Source organism: Schistocerca cancellata, chromosome 2 (genome assembly GCF_023864275.1).
Source record: "Schistocerca cancellata isolate TAMUIC-IGC-003103 chromosome 2, iqSchCanc2.1, whole genome shotgun sequence".
In the NCBI taxonomy this organism is placed as follows: domain Eukaryota; kingdom Metazoa; phylum Arthropoda; class Insecta; order Orthoptera; family Acrididae; genus Schistocerca; species Schistocerca cancellata.
This window is the reverse complement of record NC_064627.1, coordinates 595,587,094-595,615,002: the sequence shown is the minus strand read 5'-3', so window position 1 is coordinate 595,615,002 and position 27,909 is coordinate 595,587,094. Positions and strand designations below refer to the sequence as shown.

Below are 27,909 nucleotides of genomic sequence, written 5' to 3'. Positions count from 1 at the left end.
CGTCGGGCCACACATAAACAAGGAAGCTGCCAGCTGCTGAGTAGCCAGATCGGCATCAGTTCCTGGAACAGGAGCAGGAGGGCCGCTAACTCCAGCCAACTGCGCATGCTCCGTGTGCGCGAATTTGGAAATACATGAAGCAGACCGCCACGTTTTGACTCGCAGGCGGTGTCTGTGGAGGAGTTTCCGGCTACTTCAGCGCGGAGAGGAACACTTCCTGACGACGTGTCGTTGTACAACACCGTTCAAGTAGTCTTCGACGTACAAACACCAGACTGCAAAAGTAAAGATTTTTCGGAGGTGAGACTATTACTGATGGAGCTCAAGCTCCGTCTGGCGAAGGGGATTAACTGCGTACTCTCCAAACGAACAATTTTGCCACTTACCTTAAGCGATTCAGGGAACTTATAGAAAAATTAAATCTAGATGGCTGAGCCGGGATGTGAACCACCGTGCTCCTGATGTGATTCCAGCGTCTTACAACTGCGCAAACAAGGAGGGAAAACTGACAGATTACGTTGCGAGCACCGTTTAGCGCTCAATAGCGAAAGACAGGACGGAAAAAGAGATTTTAAGCGCGACAGGGTAAAGTGCTTCATTACGAGAAATAATTTCCTCTGCATCTAAATGCCGACTTCATTTGTAGGTCTGCAGAAAAATCGGCAAAATTTGAACTATCTGAAGGCACATTCTACAAGGGTTTTCGAGATATCGTGCGATTGTGGCTACATAAAACATTATTTGCAATTATTTAGAATTATTTGGACACTATGAAATATCTTAAATGTTGAAATGTGTGTGAATTCCTAAGGGACCAAACTGCTGAGGTCTTCGGTCCCTAGACTTACACACTACTTAAGCTAACTTAAACCAACTTATGCTAAGAACGACACACACACACACACACCCACACACACACACACACACATGCCCGAGGGAGGACTCGAACCTTCTGCGGGAGGGATAAAATACAGTAAGCAAAAGGTTATTTGCATGCTGTACACAAATTAGTCTGAGTTATAAAAGTCGAAGGACATGCAAGGGTAACATTAGCTAAGAAAGGAGTGCAATACAGCTTTATTCCGTCCCTGATGATGTCGAATCTGTATAATTAGTAAGCAATGAAGGAAACCGTGGAGATATTTGTGAAGGGGATTCAAGTTACCGAACAGAAAAAAAGTTGTGGTCTGCTGATGACATTAAAATTCTGTCAAAGACGACAAAGGACTTGGAAGAGTAGTTGGTTCAAATGGCTCTGAGCACTATGGGACTTAACATCCGTGGTCATCAGTCCCCTAGAACTTAGAACTACTTAAACCTAACTAACCTAAGGACATCACACACATCCATGCCCGAGGCAGGATTCGAACCTGCGACCGTAGCAGTCGAGCAGTTCCGGACTGAGCGCCTAGAACCGCTAGACCACCGCGGCCGGCGAAGAGTAGTTGAACGGAATGGAAAGTGTCCTGAAAGAGGTTATAAGGTGAACGGCAACAAAAGTCAAACAAAGGCAATATAATGTAGTCCAGTTAAATCAGGTGCTGCAGAGAATTAAGTAAAGAAATGAGACATTAAAGTAGTCGATTAGTTTTGTTATTTGGGCAGCAAAATAACCGATGCTGGCCGAAGTTGAGCGGAAATAGCATTTTTAGCACCATGTGCCGTATGTAAAGAGCTAGCTATTGACTGCCTGAAATTTTAACACTTGTTATTGATTACTCAAAACTACGTCCGTATGAGCACATATGCACAAACTGAACCACTGCGGTACGAGCGTCACCAACAAAAAACTACAAGTTACCGTGTGAAGGATGAGCATGGATGTTTTAAGCTGCAGTCAATCAAATAAAGTTGAGAGTGTTCGATTATAAACTTAGTCATATCGGCTAGCGACACAAACAACAGTAGTCAAATCCATAGAAGTAAGACTTTAAAGTCTTTAACCCTGTCAGACTAACGGTCATAAATAAACTAACATAGGTGCTGTAATTATTGATAATGATCACAATGTAAACCTATAATATGTGTAATATTGACATGAGACATACGACACGCTACATCTCTGGGCGCTGCTTACCAACAAACATAACGAAAAATTCTTTTACGCTTCGCCTCTGTGTAATTCTATTACGTCAACTGCAGCTACGTGTAAGTACTCGGAACTATCCCACACTGTGACTAGACGCTTTAGCTCTCACAACTTGAAGTTAAGACTTGTGCTAGATTGACTTCTGTACCTAGCTCGTCCTTCTGCTTCATTAAAATTCAATTTTATTTGGCGGTTCTGGAGAGGAAGCTTAAATATGTATAGCAGTACTATGCCCCTTCTGTCTATTTTCTTATGAAGCGGAATAGTTATCACATTTTTAAATTTTCTAAATTTTCCCTTCCTCCAAAAACATTCCGTAACCCGTTTAGCACGCTTATTTGAAATTATTTTGCCTGCCGCTTCAATCTTATCTACTGAAATTCAGACAGCTCGAAGCATCTTCCCCTTCTTCGTAGCTCGAATGTCTTTATAGCCTATAGCCTTTATAGCCTAGTCTCTCTCTTCATCTGTACAAAGATTTAAATAAATCTTCGAATGGTTGTGCAGTTCTCTACCTTTCACGGCGCAGCCTGCCATCTTGGCAAATGAGATACGATGTATACTCAAAGTAAGCTGCTTTTATGTTCTCTTCATACATTCCTCGTTGCCTATAGATTTCCTCACGAAGTTGTTATTGTATTTTCTCACAGCCTCTCGCAGAAGTTTCAGAACAGTATTCTTTAATCCCGCATGTTCTGTTACATTCACATTAGGGATGGCGGTTACACTGAAATAACCGGTTTTCGGTTATATCGGTTTCTTACTACGCCAGTTAAACCTCTCTATTAAAATCGCTCAAAATAACCGATTTCCGAAATAATCGATTTTCTGTTTTTTTTTATTCCTATGATTTCCCATCATAAATGTACAAATTGAACAAAGACTGGAAAATTTTTGCTCCCTCAATTTCAAGATACAAAGAATCAAAACATTAAATTAAAGAGGCAAATAAAAGAAAACTTGGTCCGTCCACCAGGCGCTGCTTTTTCCGAAGTTTAATAAGTGGTTTAACACTACAAAAAGATCACCAGTATTCTCCTACGATTCTAATTTCTTGAAACTCTGCTCGAAAATCATGTTGTAATCGAGCATCATACCACTATTTGGGCATCACAAATTTTCAGTGTTAAAGGATGAAAACTGAGGTCGAAGAGCTCTATTTTTGCGTTAATTTGCACGGCTACCGGCAGATAAAGGTACACCACGTAGACACAGGCAGCAGATCAGCCACTATTTGTATCGTGAACTGCGAATGGGTTGCTAAGTTTTAAGTTCTCTCCTCATACGATGTCTTGAGTTTGTTGTGGCCTTCCCGTTTTTAATCTTTTAAAACAAACGGGGCGTTGTACTTTATAGATATCGCACTTCGTAAAATACTTCCCAGGCTAGGTACGGTGCCATTCTATAATGCAACTGATGCTCGACGACGACAGTGAGACACTACTTTATCAACCAGAAGGGACAAGTCTTGCACATTGCATGTACACGTGTGCCGCCTAGTAGGCCACACCATATGGTAGCAGGCACACTATTGTCTCAGCAACACTGTACCAATTCCTGTTTAATGTGTTTGTTGCTCCCTTCTGTCGGCATTATTATTAAAACAGCACTGACAGTTTTCCCCATTTTCTATTATGACACAATATTTCAAAGCAATGGAAATCCTAGGCATAAAAACTACTCTTCATTTAAAAAAGATGTACTTAACAATGAAATTTTACTACTACTGCTATGACTCACTGATATTCCTTTTTCTGTTATTAGTAAAAAGTAAAGAAACACCTGTTATAACCGAGACTAAATAAATATCGAAAAATACCGGTTACTCAGAACTAAAATATCAGTATCGGTTTTAACCAGTCGGTTTTCCCATCCCTAATTCACATTGCCGCGTACTGTGAACTGTGGCCTTCTCTAGAGCTATTGCCTTGTTCCGTTTGAGACATTTTCGTTTTCCTTTTCTATTGCTACAACATGTTTTCCTGGTTGAAAAAACACTTTTTTATAACTAGTGTCCCTTTGTTGTAGATCTCTTTAATATCTATTTTCTAAAATCTTGTTTAAGTTTACTTTTCCATTCTCCAGCACGGGAGTGTGCTGAAGAGTAATGCCTCAGAATTTTCATATGAAAACTAATAAAGCTTCTTAAATAAAACAAACGTTATCAACATTCTACATCTTTATTATCCACGCTTACATATTTATTGATCAACAGTCTCCCTGGCGATGAACACATTACTCCCAAAGAGAGACCAGTTTGTCGATACCGTCAACGCAGAATGTTTGACTTCGTTAACGGAGCCACAACGCGACCTGTGCTTGCACCGCTTCATCAGTATCAAAGTGAAATCCTTGAAGTGTTCTTTACGTTTAGGAAACAGATGAAAATACATGGAGGCAAGTCGGGACTGTATGAGGGTTATCGATGATAGTGAACCCATGGCGTCGGACTGCTGCTGATGTCGCAGCGTTCGTGTGTGCTCTGGAATTGTCACGCTGAAGAAGAGGGTGCTTCGCGTGTGGATGAACTCCTAGAATTCAACACCCGATTACAGCACGCTGTTTCTCACGCACCGACATAGTTGCATTTCACATCGTCATGTTATTCGCTATTATTCAGAGCCCTATAGCGGCACAGGGTTACAACTTGCGTCAGCGAAACGGGAAAATCGACTGAGTAATATGCAAGGCACGTAATATCTCAACCGACACTGAGAACAGAATAAAAAAATCGGAGGCATTAATTTTCAGAACGCTCCCGTAAATTCACATAATCTACGTTTGTCGTTTCTTGACAGATGGGTATACTTCTTTCTAGCTAACAAGGGAACCTCCCCATCGCACCAACCTCAGATTTAGTTATAAGATGGCACAGTGGATAGGCCTTGAAAAACTGAACACAGATCAATCGAGAAAACAGGAAGTAGTTGTGTGGAACTATGAAAAAAATAAGCAAAATATACAAACTGAGTAGTCCATGCGCAAGATAGACAAAATCAAGGATAACGTGAGCTCAGGAGCGCCGTAGTCCCGTGGTTAGCGTGAGCAGCTGCGGAACGAGAGGTCCTTGGGTCAAGACTTCCCTCGAGTGAAAAGTTTAATTTTTTATTTTCAGACAATTATTATCTTTCCGTCCGTCCGTCCGTCCGTCCGATGCGAGGTAACTGCGCCGTAGTATGGGGACGCTACACCTAAACAAACATCGAAACACACGACGTCAGTCTACTACAGCGCACGGAAGAGATAGTATTCCTGCTAACGAGGCTCCTTGGCTGGCAGTTGACTGTTCGCTACTTTGGACGAGAGTGCATTAAATACGTGAGATGTATTCGGTGGTTAATATGAATCCAGGAAATATACACTCCTGGAAATTGAAATAAGGACACCGTGAACTCATTGTCCCAGGAAGGGGAAACTTTATTGACACATTCCTGGGGTCAGATACATCACATGATCACACTGACAGAACCACAGGCACATAGACACAGGCAACAGAGCATGCACAATGTCGGCACTAGTACAGTGTATATCCACCTTTCGCAGCAATGCAGGCTGCTATTCTCCCATGGAGACGATCGTAGAGATGCTGGATGTAGTCCTGTGGAACGGCTTGCCATGTCATTTCCACCTGGCGCCTCAGTTGGACCAGCGTTCGTGCTGGACGTGCAGACCGCGTGAGACGACGCTTCATCCAGTCCCAAACATGCTCAATGGGGGACAGATCCGGAGATCTTGCTGGCCGGGGTAGTTGACTTACACCTTCTAGAGCACGTTGGGTGGCACGGGATACATGCGGACGTGCATTGTCCTGTTGGAACAGCAAGTTCCCTTGCCGGTCTAGGAATGGTAGAACGATGGGTTCGATGACGGTTTGGATGTACCGTGCACTATTCAGTGTCCCCTCGACGATCACCAGTGGTGTACGGCCAGTGTAGGAGATCGCTCCCCACACCATGATGCCGGGTGTTGGCCCTGTGTGCCTCGGTCGTATGCAGTCCTGATTGTGGCGCTCACCTGCACGGCGCCAAACGAGGTGGAACCCGAAGAAAGAAGTTCAGTGAACTAGAAAACCATGTACACCGACAATTTATTAAAGCCAGAAATGAATTAAGTGCAGTGCACGATACAGACCTACAGATTTGGGGATTGCATTACGCTAAACAAATCGGCCTGGACTTCGAGGGTTCATCTCATTGGCTTAAAAGAAAATACAAAATTACGAGCAGGAAGATTACGAAATATGCAAGCAAGAACTAGGCGAATAAACTGGAAGAACTTTTAGAGTGTTCCAAGACGTTTGTTACAGAAACTAACGTCAGATTCCAACAGTATGAAGACGCATATAATATCAACACAGATCATTCCGGTTTTAACTGTGAAATGAAATCGACCCGCACGTTATCGTTAGTAGGAGAAGGCGACACGGAATGTACTGTAGACCAGCTGCATGCCTCTTCACATAGTTATACCATACAATATGCTCTGAACAAAGCAGGATTTCTTTTACCTACATTTTATTTATGTTTGCAGGAAAAAAATTGTGTATTTGGACAGCAAGTTCAGCAACAGGTGAGTAGGGTACTCGCGCAAACGCCGAATGTCATTGTGAATAGCAGTGCGTCAGGAAAAATGGAGAAAAGATTAGTGAAAGACTTTAATGAACGTATGATTGCTCCTTACGCGGACAAAGATTTTGCCTTACTCCTTGACAGCTATACAGGACAGAAGGATCAGGCATTGTATAATTTTAGTGTGGGAGTAGACGTGACTACCATTCCTCCAGGTTGTACACCTCTTGTGCAACCGTTAGATGTGTTTGGTTTTCGGCAAGTGAAATACTTTGTGAAAAGATTCTATGATTTTGCCAAACTGCACAGGTACACAGAGCAGTATTGTTTACGTGATCGTGTGTCAATTATCAAAGTTCTGGCACTCATACATAATCAACTTCGCTCTCCAAAATTCCAGGACATGTTCAGATTTGCTTGGACATATGCAGGATTTAACGCCTACACACGGAAAAATTTGAAAACGTTAAAAACATGTTTTGACAGAGCACAGGGAAAACTGTGCGACTGTGAAATTGTTGCATTCATTTGTTGCAGTTTATGTGACAAACTCTTATGTTTTCATCACTTTTTTGGGAGTGATCATCACATCCACTAGGAAACCTAAATCACGCAAGGTAGAAAAATCTTTTTACCCATTCGCCAAGTGTACAAGTTAGGTGGGTCGACAACATATTCCTGTCATGTGACGCACATGCCGTCACCAGTGTCGTATAGAATATATAAGACGTGTTTTCCTGTGGAGGAATCGGTTGACCTATGACCTTGCGATCAAATGTTTTCGGTTCCCATTGGAGAGGCACGTCCTTTCATCTGCTAATCGCACGGTTTTGCGGTGCGGTCGCAAAACACAGACACTAAACTTATTACAGTGAACAGAGACGTCAATGAACGAACGGACAGATCATAACTTTGCGAAAATAAAGAAAGTAAACTTTTCACTCTTTTCACCTCTTGTTCCTCAGCTGCTCACGCTAACCACGGGACCACGGCGCTCCTGAGCTCAGACTATCCTTGATGTTGCCTATCTTGCGCATGGACTATTCAGTTTGTATATTTTGCTTACTTTTTTCATAGTTCCACACAACTTCTTCCTGTTTTCTCGATTGATCTGTGTTCAGTTTTTCAAGGCCTATCCACTGTGCCAACTTATAACTAAATCTGAGGGGGGTGCGATGGGGAGGTTCCCTTGCAAGTAGTTTTCGTTATCATTTCGAAATAGTAGTATGACGCAATTAATTTTTTGTGCTTGCCTCGAGTCCGGGTACACACTGAAATCTTTGCAACACAGTACTGCATCACGCAGCTACAGAGACCAGAACAAAATGGCATAGCCCACTGATAAAGTGAAGGTGCTATTTTGTCTTAGTCCCTATAGCTACGTGCTTCAGTACGCTGCGAAGATTTCAGTCCATACCAGGACTTCAGTTATGCACTTGCCAACAAGAAAAAAAATTAATTACGTAATCATATTTTCCCGAGATAACAATTATGACTTAATCCTATCTGTTGCATTACTTACATTTCAACGCTTTAGAAAACGAAATGTTCATTTTCTGTATTAATTCCGAGTTTAGTTATGTGCTAAACTCTGTTGGTTGTACAGACATTTGCTCTCGTTCAGGCACAAGAAATCATGGGAACCAGTGCCACAACGTGTTCTCTGGCATCAGTAACGAACTTCCACCATTTTTATTTATTTAACCTGATCAGATTACGGCCTTCAGGCCCTATCTTATATCAGTCCAGGATTTCATACACACGACATTTTTTGCATCATAGTTACCTAAGAAATAACGATAATTTTAATACAACAAATAGTAATAAAATAGCATTCATAAAACTAGAAACGATTTGAATGTAAACAGAGCCAATGTGAATCAACAGACTGACAAAGAACTAATACATTTAATATTACTACTACTACTACTACTGCTGCTGCTGCTGCCATTAATAATAATAATAATAATAATAATAATAATAATAATAATAATAATACGGACAGTGGCAGGAACAAAAGTATCTGTAGGTGATACAAAAGTGATATTTATTTATATCGAGGGAAATTTATGTAGTCTGCACCAGATAAGAGCACTGAGAAATAAGGAAGATATGATTGGAAAGAAGGACTTAATGATGGAAAGTGTATGGTGATAAAACAATAGAGGAGACAAGAGTGTATGGAAGTCTCTGTGCTTTATTCTCCAAGAGCACAGGCTGTCGTAACAACTTCCAGGCGCTGCGAGTTTTCCCGAAAAAGATTTTGAATGATAACATAGCTGTATTCAACAACTGGAAGGGCTAGCGTTTGTCCAACTTTCTTTTTCAGATCGAAAAGGGAAGAGATTTTTATATTTTTGCAGGGCATGGAGAGATGCTGATGCCTTCTTACACATTGCAGCTATGTGCTCAGTCCAATTTACATTTCCATCCATTTTTACTCGTAGACTGGTTTCTGAGGGGAAGAGGTTGATATTTGTTCCATTTAGAATTAAAGATGATAGGGAATTCCGATATTTCGGGCTCATGAGTCTAGAATGACGAACCAACCCCGCTTGGTTTTTCTGTACCCATGCTGATAGAGCATAAGGTCAGTACTGTAATTCTCGAGAGTTGTCTTCGAGTTTATTGGTTTTTGCATTTATATACAACTGCAGTAGGGCTACACTGATGACACATCATATACATACAATTTAAAAACAATATTTGACCTTATAACGAACCTAAGAGGATGCCTGATAATGCCTGCCTCCACTGTGACTTCATGGTGCCTGACGTCACGCACTGCTGAATGGACGTGATGTATGAGCGAAACCACTGCAGCGTACTTGGTAAGAAATTTAGGCTAAGTGTGGCAAGTAAAATGTCGAAGTCGACATGTCAAAGGCTTTCCTGAAGTCTACAAAGCACATGATAGTCGATTCTTGTCTATCCATTGTTAGCTTCAGGTCGTCTGTTACCTTTATTAAAGCAGACGTTGTGCTGCGATGCTTATCGAAATCTAATTGGCATTCATCTAATAGGATGTTTGTAGTTAAGTATTTGATTTGCTGATTATGGACTGTATATTCTAAGGCTTTGAACAGAGCCAGAAAAATGCAAACATGTCAGTCATCAGAGGGTGCTGCGGCAATGTCATTTTAGGTAGTGGATTAAGTGGTTCCTGTTTCCAGGACTCAGCGAAAACATTTGTTGTTGAAGAGTGGTTAAAGATATCTGTTATAGTGGGCAGTACTGGATCAATAAGCTCCATTATTTGGGCTGTGATGCCATCGTGTCGAGTAGATGCTGATCTGATAAGCATAACGGCTTTTTTTATGGTACTGCAAGTAACTTGCTTTAGATAGAATTTTTCAGGGCTACCAACGGTTATCCCCATTAAGTAATCAGAAATCCCCGTTTCCATTGTGGTTCAATACTGGATGTAGTTTATGGAAAGTACCGTTTCAGTTCTTTGGCTTGGGCAAGTGTTAGCTGTAGCTTTTACTTTGCCTATGCCAAGACCATGCACGTATTTCCATAGGACAGCTGACCTACGTCTGTTGTCGGTCAATGTACAGGCATGCCTCAGCCTGCCATTTCTTGCGGTTCGACTGACTCTGCTCCACTTCTGCTTTTAAGCAACGTGATTTTCAAGTGCAGGGCGTATTTAGTATACCCGATGTGCAGTGCCTCTGAGATTTACAGTCTGCTTTAGTTCATTAGTCATCATTTCCTCCATCCTTCTCCGGTCTTTTACATATTTGTCGTGTAGTTGAAGTTTATTAGTACATGTTCTGCACCATCAGCGTACGCAGTACAGTCGACAACATACCACAATATACTGCCAGAAGCACACAACAGACGGACGTCTTAAAATTTGTTGGCCTCGATAGATTACTGGGGCGGCTCGAGATGGGCACTCAAGTCGAGAGCCATACATCAGCTGTGGCCCTACACTGCAGGGGGCTGCTAGGCCACCGGCAGCGGATAGCCGCCAACCAGGTTGCATGCCGCTAAGGCGTTACCAGCAACGCTCTTGTCTCTCCACACTTTTCATACTGCAGCGGACGCTGCATGGGTAGTGCCTTATTTATGTTATTTTCACTTGTCAGCACATTCACAGCAGCCCTTCCAGTTCAGACTTTGACGAGAATACGCTCTGCACACCCCTACACAACCTAATCTTCCTTGGACATAGTATGGTATCATTAGTTAGTCATTCAGTAAACACATCTGACTAGTCTGTAGTAACATGAAAAACAGTTTTTATCATACTGTAGTAGAAATACCTGTAAAACCATATATATTAAGAAATGCTGGCAACAAGTTGGGACTTCAGTGATTTTTACTTTATGTAAGAGTACAAAGTAATAGTCCAAATCGCAATTTCTTTTCTTACTTCTGGTGGCGACCGATTTCGGTCAACCACCTATGCAGCCAGTGCTCGGAGCCAGTGCGCATTGTCTAAAGGTAACCGTCTCGAACCGTAGTCAAATGTTGGTTACGATGAACGAAACCGGTCAAAAAAAAAATTGCAATTTAGGTTGTTATTATTTATTCTTAATCGTGTATATTTTTATCGCTTCATACTTTTGCCTTCTTTCTGTAGTTTCCAGGCTCAACATCAGACCCATTTCGTAATTCCGCAAGCAATACGAAAAATCTGTGTCTGTTGGTGCAAGCAAACAATTGTTCCAAAAACATAATGTTATTTACTAACGCACTTTACATTGTGGGCAACCAAAGCTGTAAGAACGCATTCTTGTTAAACAAAACCGCAGAAGCTGTTGAATAATCCTTCATTATGCAATCGGTTTTGCAACTTAAAGTTGCATCATCACGTACATATTCAAATCATTTATAGCAAAACGTAGAGATTACTTGACACCTGCAGCACTGTCAGTCAAGTATTCTTGAAGGACGTTTTAAGACAACTTGGCAGAGTGATGGGGGCGTCCAATAACCTCTACGTTTTGCTGTAACTGATTTGAATATGTATCTGATGATACAACTTAAGGTTGCGAAACTGGCTGTACTAATGTAGCTGCTTCGGTTTTGTTTAACAAGAATACTGTTATTGTTCAGCATCCGTTTCATCAAATAATAAAAAAATTGTTACTGATGCTGGTCCGCCCACAAAACCAGCATAAGGGTTGTATATATTTTCCCTAGTTTTACGTATGGACCACTACTGGGATAGTTGCGCTCGTACGTGCTATGGTTGTGCAAAACCCTTATTAGTGATGCCATCACATGTTGCTTCCTATCCCCTCAATGAAGTGTGGAATATAACATGCTGTACGCGTAACCATTTTTACTGTGATGTAACTTGATAACGCCCAGCACGGGAAATTAGCTAACCGTTAATTGAAAGGGTAATTTCCATAAAGTACATCCAGTATTGAACCGCAATGGTAACGGAGACTTCTGAATGGGGATAACCATCGGTAGCCGTGAAAAATAAAGTGTTTACTTCAAAATACAAGAACAGGCTACGCATCAAAATGACTTGCTTGAAGAATTTCCTAACACACTACCGGTATGTTACACATTAATAGCATTTGTGAAGTGACCCGCCGTGTTTGTGTGTCACCTTTAACCGAGCGGTAGCCGGCAGCCGATGGGGTAATACTGTAGCGTCAAGTAACAGAGGTCAACAATCAAGTAATTTTAATCGTTACTATACTACACACTCTTGAAACAAACTTGTTTTGCTTTATTTTGTGTGTGTGTGTGTGTGTGTGTGTGTGTGTGTGTGTGTGTGTGTGAGAGAGAGAGAGAGAGAGAGAGAGAGAGAGAGAGAGAGAGAGAGAGAGAATACTCACGTCGACGGGCTGTGGCGGCGTGATGCGCTCGTTGCGCGCGGGCGCCGAATGGTGGTGGTGCAGCGGCCGTGGCGACGCCATTCCCAGCGTCAGGGGGCGCGTCGGCGCTGGTCGCACCGTCAGCGCCACCCTCGTCGACGCTGCGCAGACAAACAAAACACATTTGAGTCTCACTACTGCCGTCTGAGGCATTATATTATATACGTAAGCGACCAACTATGCCTAGTCACAACTGGCAATAACAGGAAAATAATCAGCTTACATTTATCTGGCAATATTACGAATATATTACATTCTCGTAACACGTAAGATCTGGTCAGAGAAAGACCCAATAATAATTTGGAGCCATATTGACAATTTATCCATGACTATAAGTCAAAATCGAGATCGTAACTGAAATGACACGAGTTCAAAAACTCACACTTCTTTACAAATTTGAGTTCAGTACTCTTAAAACATAAAATACTTGAAATTAAGATTACACGACAGCAAGACATGCAGAAGACATTGCTGCTGACAACACCAGGATCGACATACCGATAGTCAATTCGAAGCTAGCCTTCTTTTGACCGCCATCTTGTTTTCTGCACTGCTGATTTGTCTTGTGTTATCGTGTTTCAAAGCCACCCTTGTCAAGTTTGTGAACAATGGTAAAGAATTCCAAGAGAGCCATGAAAACGACCATATCTCAGCACATCGCAAGAAGACTGCCACGCCACAAGAACAAAATGAGTAATTGTTTTATAAAAATTTTCATGTGGACAACAGACCAATACACAAAGTGACATCCCCTCTTACTAGGTTATCCAGCTCTCTCTCCACAGGATGATCACAGCATTCATGCAAAGAAACTTCAATATCTGTAGACATTTCCGTTAAATGTTTCTGTAAAGCCACTGCAACCTTACGCAACCTGATGATGAGGAATCACCTCGAAACATGTTGCTAAATAAATAATTTAGTAGCCAACTAATTTTATGACTGGTAGCGGTATTTGAAAATCTTTTCTTAAGACTGAACAATTTGTAGGCACCATCTCACCAGACACGGAGAATGTCTCTACCATACCATAAGCTTTTCTCCCCAAAATCTTAGTTCCTCGGTCCGTGTCAGGAGGGCGGTGTGGTGGTGGTGTACATGATAGCAGTGGACAACGTCAGCATTACTATGGACCAGCTGAATCACTTCACGCTTGATTTCTTCCCCTGCAACGATGACATCTTCCAGCAGAATAAAAATACGTATCACAAGGCCGCACTCGTGCTACTGTGGTTTGGGGAGACGGTGGTATGATAGTAAACTGACGATGATGCCTAGGCCACGAAATTCACCATATCTGAACGTGATGGAGCACATCTGGGATATAGCTATCACCAGTTTCGCACCCACAAACCGGCAGCCCGAATTTTACGGGAAGTGCGTGACCTCTGCGTAGGGATCTCGTGTCCCATAGTTCCGGAAACCTGCCGAAGACTTTTTGAATGCATGCCATGCTGTATCGCTCGTGTACTGCGTTCCGCTGGTCGACCAACACGCTATTAAGCACGTGGTCATGATGTTCTGACTGACCATTATAAGTCTATCCCGATGGACAGCTACCGTACAAAGCCCTACGTCGTCTACGCTTTTCGGCATGCGCGAGCCGGCTTCTGGTGCCCGGCAGAATTTGGCTTTGTTCGACACAAAATACATGCTGCGGGTTGTGGTTGAAGCCAACTAACCTGACTTCAGCGCCACAGCCTTTACGAGGAAACAAACTTGCGACAAGTCGTGCGAGCAAGTATCTCTTTCTTGGGAGATGCTATTAGCGGGGGAATGTAAAGATAAATCAGAATTGTTGCATCCTGCTCCCAAGGCACAAGTGTCTGAAAGTCCTCCATGTTTAAAAAATTTTGGGAGACATTTAGAGTTCGACAAATCGAGAAGGCAGCCAGCAGTCCTCCTGGGTGTACGAGGCAAATCGTGGGCTCACGGGACAGAGGTAACGTTTAAAAGTGTATCATATTTCTGAATTCGAAAATTGGTCATCTGTACTGATTGATGAAGTTATTCTGCCAGTATGAAAAACTTAGCAGAATTCGCAACATTATTTCTACGTGCAGGAGGGGAACACTTGTTAGGCATTTTCGGATTTTTAGGCGAGTGTTGCGACATATTGAGTGTGTACGTCGTAGATGCGCAAAGACCTCGTATCTGATCGTGGAGCCATTACGTAGCTGAATACAGTGGTTAACTGTAGACACCAGCTTGGCAGGTTGTCACTGAAGCAAACTAACCGTACTTATCAACACCTGACTTAGGTCGCTATGTATTGCTACCTTTCTAGGAACTCATCTCGAGGCGGGGTAATGACTGTTGACGGTGTACGTTTTCCAGTCCATACGTCGGATATAGGAAACTTTCTGAATACAATTATGTGACTACAGAAAATTTAGCATTGGTTTTGGATCAATGACAGCATAACAGTGTTTCACGAATTAAAGCAACATATGTGACCATTATTTTTTTTTCCAAGAAGCAACGAATAAAATTTACCCGGGTCCGTCAATAAACATTTTCCTTATATATAAAACATTCTCGGTATTCTTGTCGCGTCAGTTCTAGATAAAATCTCGAGCTTTCGACGATTACCTCCATCGTCATCGTCAGGAGCTGACTGTCTTCACTGCTGCTGTGGTAGGCTCTATATAGCCCGAAGACGGCTTCTGATTGGTCGGCGATTACGTACTGCTGTCTCAGACGGTGCCACTGTGTGCGCCGGTGGCGCCACCGCTTCCGCTTGAACGTAAACCTTGGAAGGAACGTCCCTGCTACTTCTCTGCATCAAGCGCTCGTTTCCACGCACAACTCAGATGGTATCCGCTATCGCGGTTAAAGTTCTTTTGGCTCATTCTTATTTCAACAGCCTCCTTAATAACAGAATCCCAGTACGTGGAGGCATGGGACAGAATTTTAGTTTCATCGAACAATATTTTATGTTTGTTCGTGAGGCTGTGCTCCGCAATTGCCGATTTCTCCAGTTCTTTATTTTTAATATGGCGCTGGTGTTCTGCACAGCGGTCGGAAACGGTACGAATCGTCTGACGTATATAATTGTTTCCACATTCACAGGGTATATTATAAACTCCAGGGACCCTGAGGCCGAGATTGTCCTTAACAGGGCGCATCATCTCCTCAATTTTCTTAGGAGGACGAAAAATCGATCTTATACCACGTCTACGCAGCACTCTTCCTATTTTGCTGGAAATCGCGCCACAAAAAGGAAGAACCGCAATCGGTGTTTCATCCTGTGAGGTTGCAGCATTTTCACGTTTCCTTCTTTTGGAGAACGCTGCCTTTATATCGCGTGCACCATAGCCATTCTTTCGGAACACGTTCTTCAGGTGGTTAATCTCGGACTTTAAGTGGTCCTCGTAGAAACAGTTTTGGCTCTATATACCAACGTGTTCAAAACGGCCTGGATGTGGTACCGCTGTTCACAAAAGTTCCTGTGGATGACACTTTGAAAATGCTGGCGGATATTTTTCCTCCTGAAACTATGAAGTTGTTCCGGCACGTGATGACGACCACCTACTTCTTGTATGGTAATAAATTTTATGAAATGACAGACGGTATGGCGATGGGCTCTCCGTTGTCTCCATCAGTGGCTAACTTTTTTATGGAGAATTTTGAAGAACGTGCATTATATTCGGCTCCCCTTCGCCCATCCTTATTTTATCGTTACGCTGACGATACATTTATCGCCACACGGCGCAGAAGCTCTTGAACAATTCATGGAACACATGAACAGCATACATTCGAACATCCGGTTCACTGTCGAGATATAGAAGGAAGGGAGACTGCCTTTCTTAGACCTTTTAGTACAATGACAGGCGGACGGGCGTCTTGGCCACTCTGTATACCGTAAGCCGACGCATACCGATTTATACTTGAATGCAAAGAGTTTCCATCATCCTGCTCAGAAGAGAGCCGTTTTGAACACGTTGGTATATGGAGCCAAAACTGTTTCTGACGAGGACCACTTAAAGTCCGAGATTAACCACCTGAAGAACGTGTTCCGAAAGAATGGCTATGGTGCACGCGATATAAAGGCAGCGTTCTCCAAAAGAAGGAAACGTGAAAATGCTGCAACCTCACAGGATGAAACACCGATTGCGGTTCTTCCTTTTTGTGGCGCGATTTCCAGCAAAATAGGAAGAGTGCTGCGTAGACGTGGTATAAGACCGATTTTTCGTCCTCCTAAGAAAATTGAGGAGATGATGCGCCCTGTTAAGGACAATCTCGGCCTCAGGGTCCCTGGAGTTTATAATATACCCTGTGAGTGTGGAAGCAATTATATACGTCAGACGATTCGTACCGTTTCCGACCGCTGTGCAGAACACCAACGCCATATTAAAAATAAAGAACTGGAGAAATCGGCAATTGCGGAGCACAGCCTCACGAACAAACATAAAATATTGTTCGATGAAACTAAAATTCTGTCCCATGCCTCCACGTACTGGGATTCTGTTATTAAGGAGGCTGTTGAAATAAGAATGAGCCAAAAGAACTTTAACCGCGATAGCGGATACCATCTGAGTTGTGCGTGGAAACGAGCGCTTGATGCAGAGAAGTAGCAGGGACGTTCCTTCCAAGGTTTACGTTCAAGCGGAAGCGGTGGCGCCACCGGCGCACACAGTGACACCGTCTGAGACAGCAGTACGTAATCGCCGACCAATCAGAAGCCGTCTTCGGGCTATATTGAGCCTACCACAGCAGCAGTGAAGACAGTCAGCTCCTGACGATGACGATGGAGGTAATCGTCGAAAGCTCGAGATTTTATTTAGAACTGACGCGGCAAGAATAAAGAATACCGAGAATGTTTTATATATAAGCACCGTTGCAAAAAACTTCGTTCCCAAACATTTTCCTTGTTAGTGAAAGGAGCAAAACGTCGCGTATTTTGTTTCGTGCGCATCGCACCTCTAAGAGTGCGTTGATTCTGGCAATGGCCAAGAGTATTCCCTAGTGCCCCTCTGATTTCAGGACGGACACACACATTCTTCTCCTAATTATTTTCATTCCTGTACCCTCAGATTCCGCGAACTTTCGCACTTGTTCCTCCACTCTTTCAGAGTGTGAGTGTGTGTGTGTGTGTGTGTGTGTGTGTGTGTGTGTGTGAGAGAGAGAGAGAGAGAGAGAGAGAGAGAGTGAGAGAGAGAGAGAGAAAAGGGGGGGGGGGGGGGGAATAATTTTCAAGTGATGACGGCTAAACTCCTAGCACCTAGATGAGAGATTATTTTCTAGCCATACTATTGGTGTATCAGCACAATGGAATCATCGGCAACCAATTTTATTTACATATGTTGCTTGCCGTAGTAGTTTAACTCTCCTCTCACCTGACTTATGCGTATAATGTTATACTGATACTGCATTCTTTTTTCTTTCAAAATGTAATTTGTAAGCGGTGAAACGTTACCGGAAATCGTTTTTAATTCTATTATCAAGAGGTCACTGAAATCTTTCTCTCAACCGTCGGAAAGTAACGAAAACGGACTGGTTAAGCATTCTATTTTAAAAAATATTATGTATTCCAAATTACCGTAAGCACATAATTTTCTTTGTAAAACTGACAGTCATAACAGCGTCATGTACGAGATGGACTTCGGAAAACAAGTGTGAGAGCTGAGTCTTTTAACAGCGTCTGAATCCCTCCATTAAAAAATCGGAAAATTATACTGAAAAATGAAAGATCAGTGAAATTTTGCCATCAATAGCGCATATTGAAGACAACAATCAGTGCAGAAATATGAACTAAAATTTCTAGTGCTTCTGATAAATCTAGTGCGAGCTTATCTGAATGGGAAAGAACATTTCTCGAGTGGTGCTGCACACTTAACGTAAACCTATGTTCCGACTCAAGCAAACATTCACTGAGTAACTACATGATACACAGTGTATCAATCACGAGTCTTCAGAAACAGTAATGTTATGTTAGACTGGGTGAATGAGGGACAATCGTCAGTTTTCTTTTACAGTACGTCGTATAGACAAGCAGAAATATTTGCGGTAGTGCACAAATAATGGTGAAGAACGGGATCCGTACTTCCACTATGTATCTGTGTGAGCGACACTGTAATTGAATATACGTTGTCATACACGGCATAGATGTAATCAAAGCCCCTCATTGTTTTAACCACATTTAAGGGGCAGAACAACTTTAACTGCTGTCCGCCTTTATTTTCTTGACGTAAATGCATAACATAATATAATATGTTGTTTAAAGTAATTTTCTTTGGCTGCCATTACTTTTTTCGTACTTTAAACGGCCTGGGAGGAGGTAAGCGAAGTGACAGATATATGTATCGTCCTATGTACGAAAGGAGTACTTGTGCTGTCTCTCTCTCAACTGTAAAAACCACCACAACAAAAGTACAGGTGAGAAACTGTATTAAAATATCAGCTGTACTGTGGAAGACTGACCAGACCATCACGTCCAGTTACGTAAATTACATGTACATCTGACTCTCGCAAACCACATTATGGTGTGTAGTGGAGGATACTTTGTGTACCGTTGCCATTGCCCCCTTCCGTGTTCCAGTGGTATTGATACGTCTCTGTGTGAGTTAGAATCTCTCTAATTTTACCTCAAGCTCTTTTCAGGATATACATGTGAGAAGATGCAGTACGTTAGCTGACTCTTTATGCAAGGTACGCTCTCAAAACTCAACAGCAAACCACACCGTGTTGCCCAATTCTAGTAGCGCCTGCCATTGGATTTGGACGGTCGCGTCCGTGACACTTTTGCGCTTACTATAAGGAACCGGTGGCGAAACTCTCTGCTCTTCTGTGTATTCTCTCTATTTTCTCTATCAATTCTATCTGAATAAGAACTGAATATGAATATCCAGGCATCGGTAGAAGAAGGGTTTAGCAAGGTAACTCCTTCGTGGTCAGGGTACACTTCCAAAGGATTTTTCCACCGAATGTCAGACTGCTACTGCTTACGACACCAGACTGTGACGTTACCAACATCATTTACACATGTTGTGGAAAGTAACTGTCCTACAATATTCCTCTATGGTACTAACACTATGCCTGAAAATTTCTCCCCGTTAAGAACGACATGGTGAGTTCTATTTGCTAAGAACTCTTCAATCAAATCAGGAAGCTGTCTGATATAGTGTGTGCTCGTGTTTTACTCATTAGGCAGCTTTGCGAAACTGTACTGAACGCCTCCCGGAAGTCAAGGAACACGGCATCTACCTGGGCGCCGGTATCTTTTGCCATCCTAGTCTCGTAGACGAACAGGGCGAGTTGGATGTCGCAAAACCATCGTTTACAGATTCCGCGTAGACTCCTACAGAGGAGATTTTTAGTCTACAAATGCCATAATACGCGAGCATAAAAATGTTGACGTCAGCGACATGAGGCTGTCCGCGTCTGTACAGCGAGATGGGAACTCCACTCAAAGAAATAACATCACCAGAAAAATACACAAATAAATAAATAACTGAATTTCGATTTGCTCAAAAGGCAGAATCTTCAAAATTTATTTATGAATGTGCCAATCTGCTTAAGAACATATGCCGTTACTAGAAGTAGTAATGTTAGTGGAGAAATTGCGCCGAATAGTTTTCCACAGATCGGGAGAAATATCTGGCACGGATCCACTAGTCAGTGACTGCCGCACATCCAGGACAGTGGGTTTGGCAAACTCCCTGATGTATTTGTAGTGTGGGCGGTCCTCAAAAAATGTGAGTAGAATGCTTCTCAGTTTCGGATACAAGGAAGCATTTGTCTAGAAACAATCGCCCAAGCAAGTTGCGAGCGCAGGCCGTACAGGCAGCTTTCAGTTCCCAGCAGCAGACGATTTGTCGGCACGGTGTGTGCTGCGCGAGGTGAGCGCGTGCGCAGAGCGGCTGGACCGGCGTTGGCGAGTCACGTGACCGCGGAGCCAAGCCCGCGGCTTGCGCAAGTTTTACATCACCGCCGCGTTTTGCCGTGCGCGATCTGCCGCTGCGCAGCACCCAAATATTCCCTCCACACCGACAACACCGCGCGCTCGTGCTTGCAGTCATTGCACGATTGCAACCAAACGATCTGCTGGACTCTATATGTGCGCAAAATTTATAGTGTACAGATATTGTGTTGTAACCGGCTAAATGATTCAAATATCTGGGTGTAAAACGTTGTAGGGATATGGAATGGAATGATCACATAGGTTCAGTCGTGGGTAAAGCAGGTGATAAACTTCGGCTTATTGGCAGAATACAGGTGAAATGCAACAAGTCTACAGAAGAGATTCCTTATAGATCACTTGTGCAACCCATCCTGGAATATTGCTCAAGTGTGTGGGATCCGTACCACTTAGGACTCACAGGGGATATTGAACGTATGCAGAGAAGGGCAGTAATAATGGTCAGAGGTTTCTTTAATCTGTGGGAGAATGCCACAGACATACTGAAAGAACTGAACTGGAAAACTCTTCAAGATAGATGAAAACTATCCCGAGAAAGTCTATTAACAATGTTTCAAGAACCGGCTTTAAATGATTACTCTAGGAACATACAACCCCCTGCGTATCGTTCACACAAGGATCGTGCAGGTAAGTTTAGAATAATCACTGCAGGCACAGAGGATTTCAATCATTCTTCCCGCGCTCCATACATGAATGGAACAGGAAGAAACCCCCATAACTGGTACATTGGGACGTACCCTCTTCCATGTACCTCAAGATGGTTTGCAGAGTGTAGATATAGATAAGCCCTCCACTACGTGCTGTATTCCAGAACCAATCACGTACTGTATGGTGGATTCTAAGGCTTTATCACTTTATGCATTTGTTATTCTAGACTGAAGCGCCAAAGAAACTGGTACAGGCAATCGTATTCTAATACAGACATATGCAAACAGGCAGACTACGGCGCTGCGGTCGGCGACGCCTATATAAGACAATCCAGTGTCTGACACAGTTGTTAGATCGGTTACTGCCGCTGCAATGGCAGGTTACCAAGATTTGAGTTTGAACCTGGTGTTGTAGTCGACGCACGAGCGATGCGACACAGCATCTCCGAGGTAGCGATGAAATGGGAATTTTTCTGTACGACCATTTCATCAGTATTCCATCAACAAGTGTCAGCGTGCGAACCATTCAACGAAACAACATCGATATGGGCTTTCGGAGCCGAACGCCCACTCGTCTACCGTTGATGAATGCACGTACAAAGCTTTACGCCTCGACGGGGCCCGTCAGCACCGACATTACACTGTTGATGATTGGAAATATGTTGTCTGGTCGGACGAGTCTCGTTTCAAACTGTATCAAGCGGATGGGCATGTACGGGTATGGAGACAACCTCATGAATCCATGCACCCTGCATGTCAGCAGAGCACTGTTCAAGATGGTGGAGGCTCTGTAATAGTGAGGGGCGTGTGCAGTTAGAGTGATATGGGCCCCCTGATACATCTAGATACGACTCTTTACAGTTGACACGTACGTAAGCATCCTGTCTGATCAGCTGCATCCATTCATGTCCATTGTGCATTCCGACGGACTTAGGCAATTCCAGCAGGACAATGCGACACGCCACAAGTCCAGAATTGCAACCGAGAGGCTCTGGGAACGCTCTTCTGAGTTTAAACACTTCCAATGGCCAGAAATGAATATTAGTGAGCATATCTGGGATGTCTTGCAACGTACTCTTCAAGAACTCCACGCCCTCAGACTCTTAACGGACTTACGGACAGCCCTGCAAGATTCTTGGTGTCAGTTCTGTCCAGCACTACTTCAGACATTAGTCGAGTCCACGCCACGTCGTGTTGCGTCACTTCTGCGTGCTCGCGGGGGGTTTACACAATATTAGGCAGATGTAACAGTTTCTTTGGCTCTTCAAGGCATTTGCATGTTGGGCGTAGGAAGAAATGCTGTTTGTAAGCCTATCCACAAACCCGATTTTCCCTAATTTTTCTGTTTTGGGTGCCGGCTGCAGTTTAAAGAGCATTTCTCTGATGTTCACGTATTGATGTTACAAAATGTGCACAACTTCTCGAAAATTCTGTAACTCTTCCTTCAATCATCACAGACGATTAACACTCGGCAATCGGTCGGACAAATGTTTTGTACGAGATCTCTTTCGTGATAGATTTAACACTTTCTTAGTTTTCTTTCAATGGCCGTCAGTCTCTTATTTGCTTTTTATCACATTTCGATTCAGTCTGTATAGTTATGCTTACACATTTAAGAATCGTGAATGATTTCAGTGATTACTTAGAAACGGAATCATTAAAAAATAATGTATGTTTTGGTAGATTTATGTGCATTATAGTAATTTCGATTATGGTGAGTGTCAGCTGCAGATGATTTTATAATCTGTAGGTCTACCCGCTTTTCGCACTAATTTTCTAAGTCCACAGCTACGTCCTTCATAAACACACTACGAAAGGAAGCTAGCGATGTCAGAAACTGAGTTTTCAACACAGAGGAGCCTCTTAACTCTGCGCCCCCGCCCCCCCCCCTGTCTCTTTAAATATCTGAGTATTCTGTTCAAAAATATTTCTATTAGCTGGAATTTACTTTTGGTGTTTCGCTGCACAGTAATTCTACCATCTCTTCATACACTGCAGAATTATCTGTTGTAAAATTATCTCTTTTAAAATTACTGCCAACAATTCTGAAACCCATGTATGACTGTCTCATGATGAGTGTATCACAGAACTTTGAGACCTAAACTTTGTTTCAAACGATCCACCTACATCATTTTTACACCATTTATCTGAATGTAACTTACTCTTTTTAAGGAAATGCTATGTTAGTATTCCAAACGTGAAGTTGTGTTAAGCTGTATTTACACGATAATGAGCTGAAACAGCGTCTGCCGGCAGTCTTCTGCTTAACATTGAACAGTTTCTTTCTTTCCTGGCGTAAGGTTTGATTGTGAACGTTGATATATGCTGTATCACGAAACGCTTCACGAGTTACTGAACGCCGTTATAAGAAAATTTAACACACCCAAGAAAGCCTACGGCCGCTTCTGTATGTAGCAAAATAATAAAACATTTCTAATATTAACGGCATGGCAAAATACTAGACGATTTGAGCACCATTAATTGTCCCGAGGAGTCTATGAAGCTTTCGTGGTGTTATGACTTAGGGGTTCCGGCTGTGTATGCTCGGGACCTTTCTTCTTAATTAAGCGAATTCCCTTGTCACAACATCTAGATGAAATGCTCAGCACAGGCTTCGCTAAAACTGTGGTGACAATCGAAAATTTGGACCAGTCCGGGACTCGAACGTGGGTTTCCTGCTTTCCGCGAGCAGACACGTTAATCACAGGGCTATCTGAGCACGGTTCCAGGATTAATTCAAACCGTGTTACTCATGATTTACATCAGTACTACACCACAGGCTCTTTCACGGGATATGTGGAAATAACTACACTGGATGAAAGGAGCTGGTGGGGAACCTGCAATTTTGTCACTGCATATTTTTTATGTATATATTCATTTCTCAGGAGTCTTTAGCAAACATCTTAAGCCAGTCCAAAATCAGGTGTGTCGGTACACTACTACCCTGTGAAAGTATTCTGTGTTAGTTACTCAAATAAAGAAATAAATAGCACGGCCCGAGTGGTTGGAAATTCCAGATGCATATGACTATTGGAGAAACCTTCACGATGTATGCATTGCTGCAAATGAGGGAACGATAACGATAGGATGCTTACATACAACTAAGCTGCAAGATTGCGTACTTTTGTAATGGTCATGATACTTCGATAACTTCAACAATGAGTAGTGGCATTAGGTGCCGTATCCTGGAAACGTACGCTGTGGTGGAGACGTCGTCAGTGTGCAGCAGCACGAAATGCCATCATACAGCAAGGAGCGCGACGGGAAACGTGGAGGGGGAGACGCGGCGCCAAAGGGGGTGCTGTGGGCGTTGGCAACTGAAGTGTAGTAAATGAAAGATAATAACCCAAATAGCTACTTAACATACAGCGATTTACACAGTACTAACCAGTACATAGGTTCAGCAGTAGACTACTGCTTTTGCGTGTCTGCAACGCCTGGTTTTTGTTCTGCTAGCTACCATGTTGTTTCTAAAGAATCGACAATGATGAAAGTAACTTATAACCAAATGCTTTCTTCTAATCTTCAGCTTCATACTGAAGCAAATAAAATACGAACTTTATGAATGTTTACCAACAAAACTCAACATCATTTAAAAATAAAATCAACATCATTTAAAAATAAACTTAACACGAACGATCGCTTACGACTATCACCTAACCAAACGACTTGTTTCTATACGAGCTGCATTCGTAAGTAACGCAATAAGTTGTCTTTCTGGGCCAATTTCGGTTGAAAAAAAATGTGGATTTTAGATGCGACATGGCGGAACAAAAAAATGGTTCAAATGGCTCTGAGCACTATGGGACTTGACTTCTGAGGTCATCAGTCCCTTAGAACGTAGAACTACTTAAACCTAACATCACACACATCCATCCCCGAGGCAGGATTCGAACCTGGGACCGTAGCGGTCGCGCGGTTCCAGACTGTAGCGCCTCGAAACGCTCGGCTACCACGGCCGGCATGCACTCCCCGGGGAGCAGTATCTGGATGATGGGGAGGTCACAGAGGCGGCAAGACGTTGGCTGCGACGTCGACCAGTAGAGTGGTACCATGCGGGCATACAGGCTCTCCCAATAAGGAGGCTTAAGGCCTTCGCGTTGAACGGAGATTGTGTTGAAAAATAGGGTTTCGATCCCAAAAGCGTGTGGAATAATATGGAGCATTGGAATGAATAAAACCAATCCGCTTTCACAAAAAAATGTGTTGTATTACTTATCGAACGCCCCTTGTACAGGTTTACACCTAGGGCGCTGGTTTGCAACACAAAGAGGTGATCAGGTTCGGATCGAAATTTTTTCGTATAACTAACTACCGTTGTTCTCGTAGATGCATCGGCTTCAAAGGGGTGGTCACATGGTTTTCCACACTTTTATAGGATACTTTCCGTCACTATCACGTAAACACAGCAAAAAAAAAAATGGTTCAAATGGCTCTGAGCACTATGGGACTTAACATCTGAGGTCATCAGTCCCCTAGAACTTAGAACTACTTAAACCTAACTAACCTAAGGACATCACACACATCCATGCCCGAGGCAGGATTCGAACCTGCGACCGTAGCAGTCCCGCGGTTCCGGACTGAGCGCCTAGAACCGCTAGAGTAAACACAACACGCAAACAGTTAAAACACGATCATACACGAAACCAAGTTTAGAAGATTCACAGACAGATGGTGCACTCTTATTTCCTTGGCCCAAACGACTAACAGCTGCGGCGACAGGAAGGGCTTCCGGCCATCAAATAAACACAAAATACCTAATGATGATAACAGTTTCTGTCTTACTAGCTGTTACCTCATGACGGCCTAATAAGCCGAAAACAGGTCAGTAACAAAGAAATCTTAGTGGAACAAAACGCTGTTTACTTTTCTTCGGTGGTCTTGAAGCCACGCTATCAGCAACATTCGTCGGTCGTCGCACACCACCACAAAATCATTTGCGTCCGCCTACACATTTTGCGTCCTCTGTCCAATCTACTGATAACGAGGCTGGATCGGCAGTGACGCTAACCACTAGACAGTAGAACTTTTGGTTTGGTCACCACGTTGGTGCGGGCGTAGAGGGGCCCCATCTCTTTTAGGCCTCCAGGTGTGGACGCCAGAACGGCGAAGCGCAATGCTTTCATGAAACCAAACCTCTTCTCATCCCGAACACTGCTTCCAGTATCAAACTCCTTTACCAGGCGTTGACACGTTGAGGCTACTACGTACTTGTCTTCCTTCGGCAGTGACATTTACCAAGCCATTCATATGGGATCAGTGTTTATTTTGGAATCATAATCTCGGTATAAATTGACTAACACCAATACATACACCTTAGGGAGTGCGGCGGAGGGTACTGTCATCGTCATCCCACCCCCTCCCCCCACCCCCTTTTTTTTTTACCCTTATGGTCTTTTCGCGAAACATGGGTAGAAAGAAGGAATACTTTGGTCCAGCCTTTAGAAACACGTGTTCTCGGAATTTAAACAGTAAACCATACCGTGTTGCCCAGTGCTTTTCTTATAGCATCTGCCACAGGAGTCGGATGAGCATCTCCGTGACGTATTCGCGCTTATTAAACAGCAAGCGTGACGAAATGCGCCGGTCTTCTTTGGGTCTTCTCTATTTTATTTATCAATTCTACTGGGATAGGTCCCATACTGAGGAGTAATACTCAAAAGTCGGTAGAACGAAGGTGTTTATTCCCTGAAGAAAGTAATTAGAATTATGTGACGGGTTTACAAACGTGTATACTGCAGGCATCTCCTTAAGCAGGTGGGAATACTAACCACACCATCATAGTAAATTTATTCACTTATGAAAATTGTTATCAACAAACAATATGAGTTCGAGAGTAACACAGATATTCACAAGTACAACACTAGAAGCAATAATGATCAAATGATCTGCTTTCACCTTCAATGAATCTAACTTTGCCACAGTGTTTCCGGCATTACCGACTACTCAAGGTCATACGTAGTTTGCATATACAGACCCCTAGGCCGAGGCCGTGCTGCGTGCCCTGAGGGGGACATCTTATTGTAAGTAAAATAACTGAACCCTGCTATCAGGCTCACAAGAGCCGCGATGTCAAACGGCCGCCGTGACATCCTACCCGGTAAAAATAATATTTCATATAAATTTTCGAAGTAAAAGCCTAGAAAGTAAAATTTCAAGTTTTTATTATTCGATCAGATAAAATTTTACTGCTATAAAATAGTTGATTTAACGTACTGAAATTTTAAACACATGAAGTAAGTCGAAATCATTAAATGTAACTATATGCAAATACGTTTGTTAGGAAAACGCACGATAAGAAAAACAATGCAACAGCGAAACAAATTTTGTCTGTCTCAGTCACTTACAGAACTCCCACAAATAATCAGTCTTAACCGCGCGGTCTGAGAGCACGGCAGTCATGGACTGTGCGGCTGGTCCCGGCGGAGGTTCGAATCCTCCCTCGGGCATGGGTGTGTGTGTTTGTCCTTAGGATAATTTAGGTTAAGTAGTGTGTAAGCTTAGGGACTGATGACCTTAGCAGTTAAGTCCCATAAGATTTCACACACATTTGAACATTTTTAATCAGTCTTAAATTAATGTTTTAAATACTCTTACTGACTACTTGATTTTTGTCGACACTTAATCCTCATCTAGTTTATCGTAATATGTGCATTATTTAGTTACCTTAAAATGTTAGTTTGAACACTGTGCGAAGATAAAGTTATGCCTACAGTCTAACATGTACGCTCCAAGCTTTGTTTTTATCAACTTCAATTTCAAAATGACCTTTCACCCACGGCTGTTTATGATGTTATGTGAGAAATGAATTCTAGAGCGACCTCGACGTTACGAAAAC

At 42.8% G+C, this 27,909-nt stretch overlaps 1 protein-coding gene across 5 annotated transcripts in view; it reads right to left on the bottom strand.

Annotated features, from left to right (window-relative positions):
- Nucleotides 1-27,909, bottom strand: part of LOC126162235 (rho guanine nucleotide exchange factor 12) — a 1,164,938-nt gene that overhangs the window by 796,018 nt on the left and 341,011 nt on the right. For 4 of the 5 annotated variants that reach the window (XM_049918604.1, XM_049918605.1, XM_049918607.1 and 1 more), the window contains exon 5: nt 12,465-12,604. The exons of the other annotated variant lie outside the window; for it this stretch is intronic. In XM_049918604.1, coding sequence (XP_049774561.1) covers nt 12,465-12,604 — 140 coding nt within the window. The remainder of the gene's footprint in view (nt 1-12,464; nt 12,605-27,909) is intronic. 5 annotated transcript variants of the gene reach the window in all.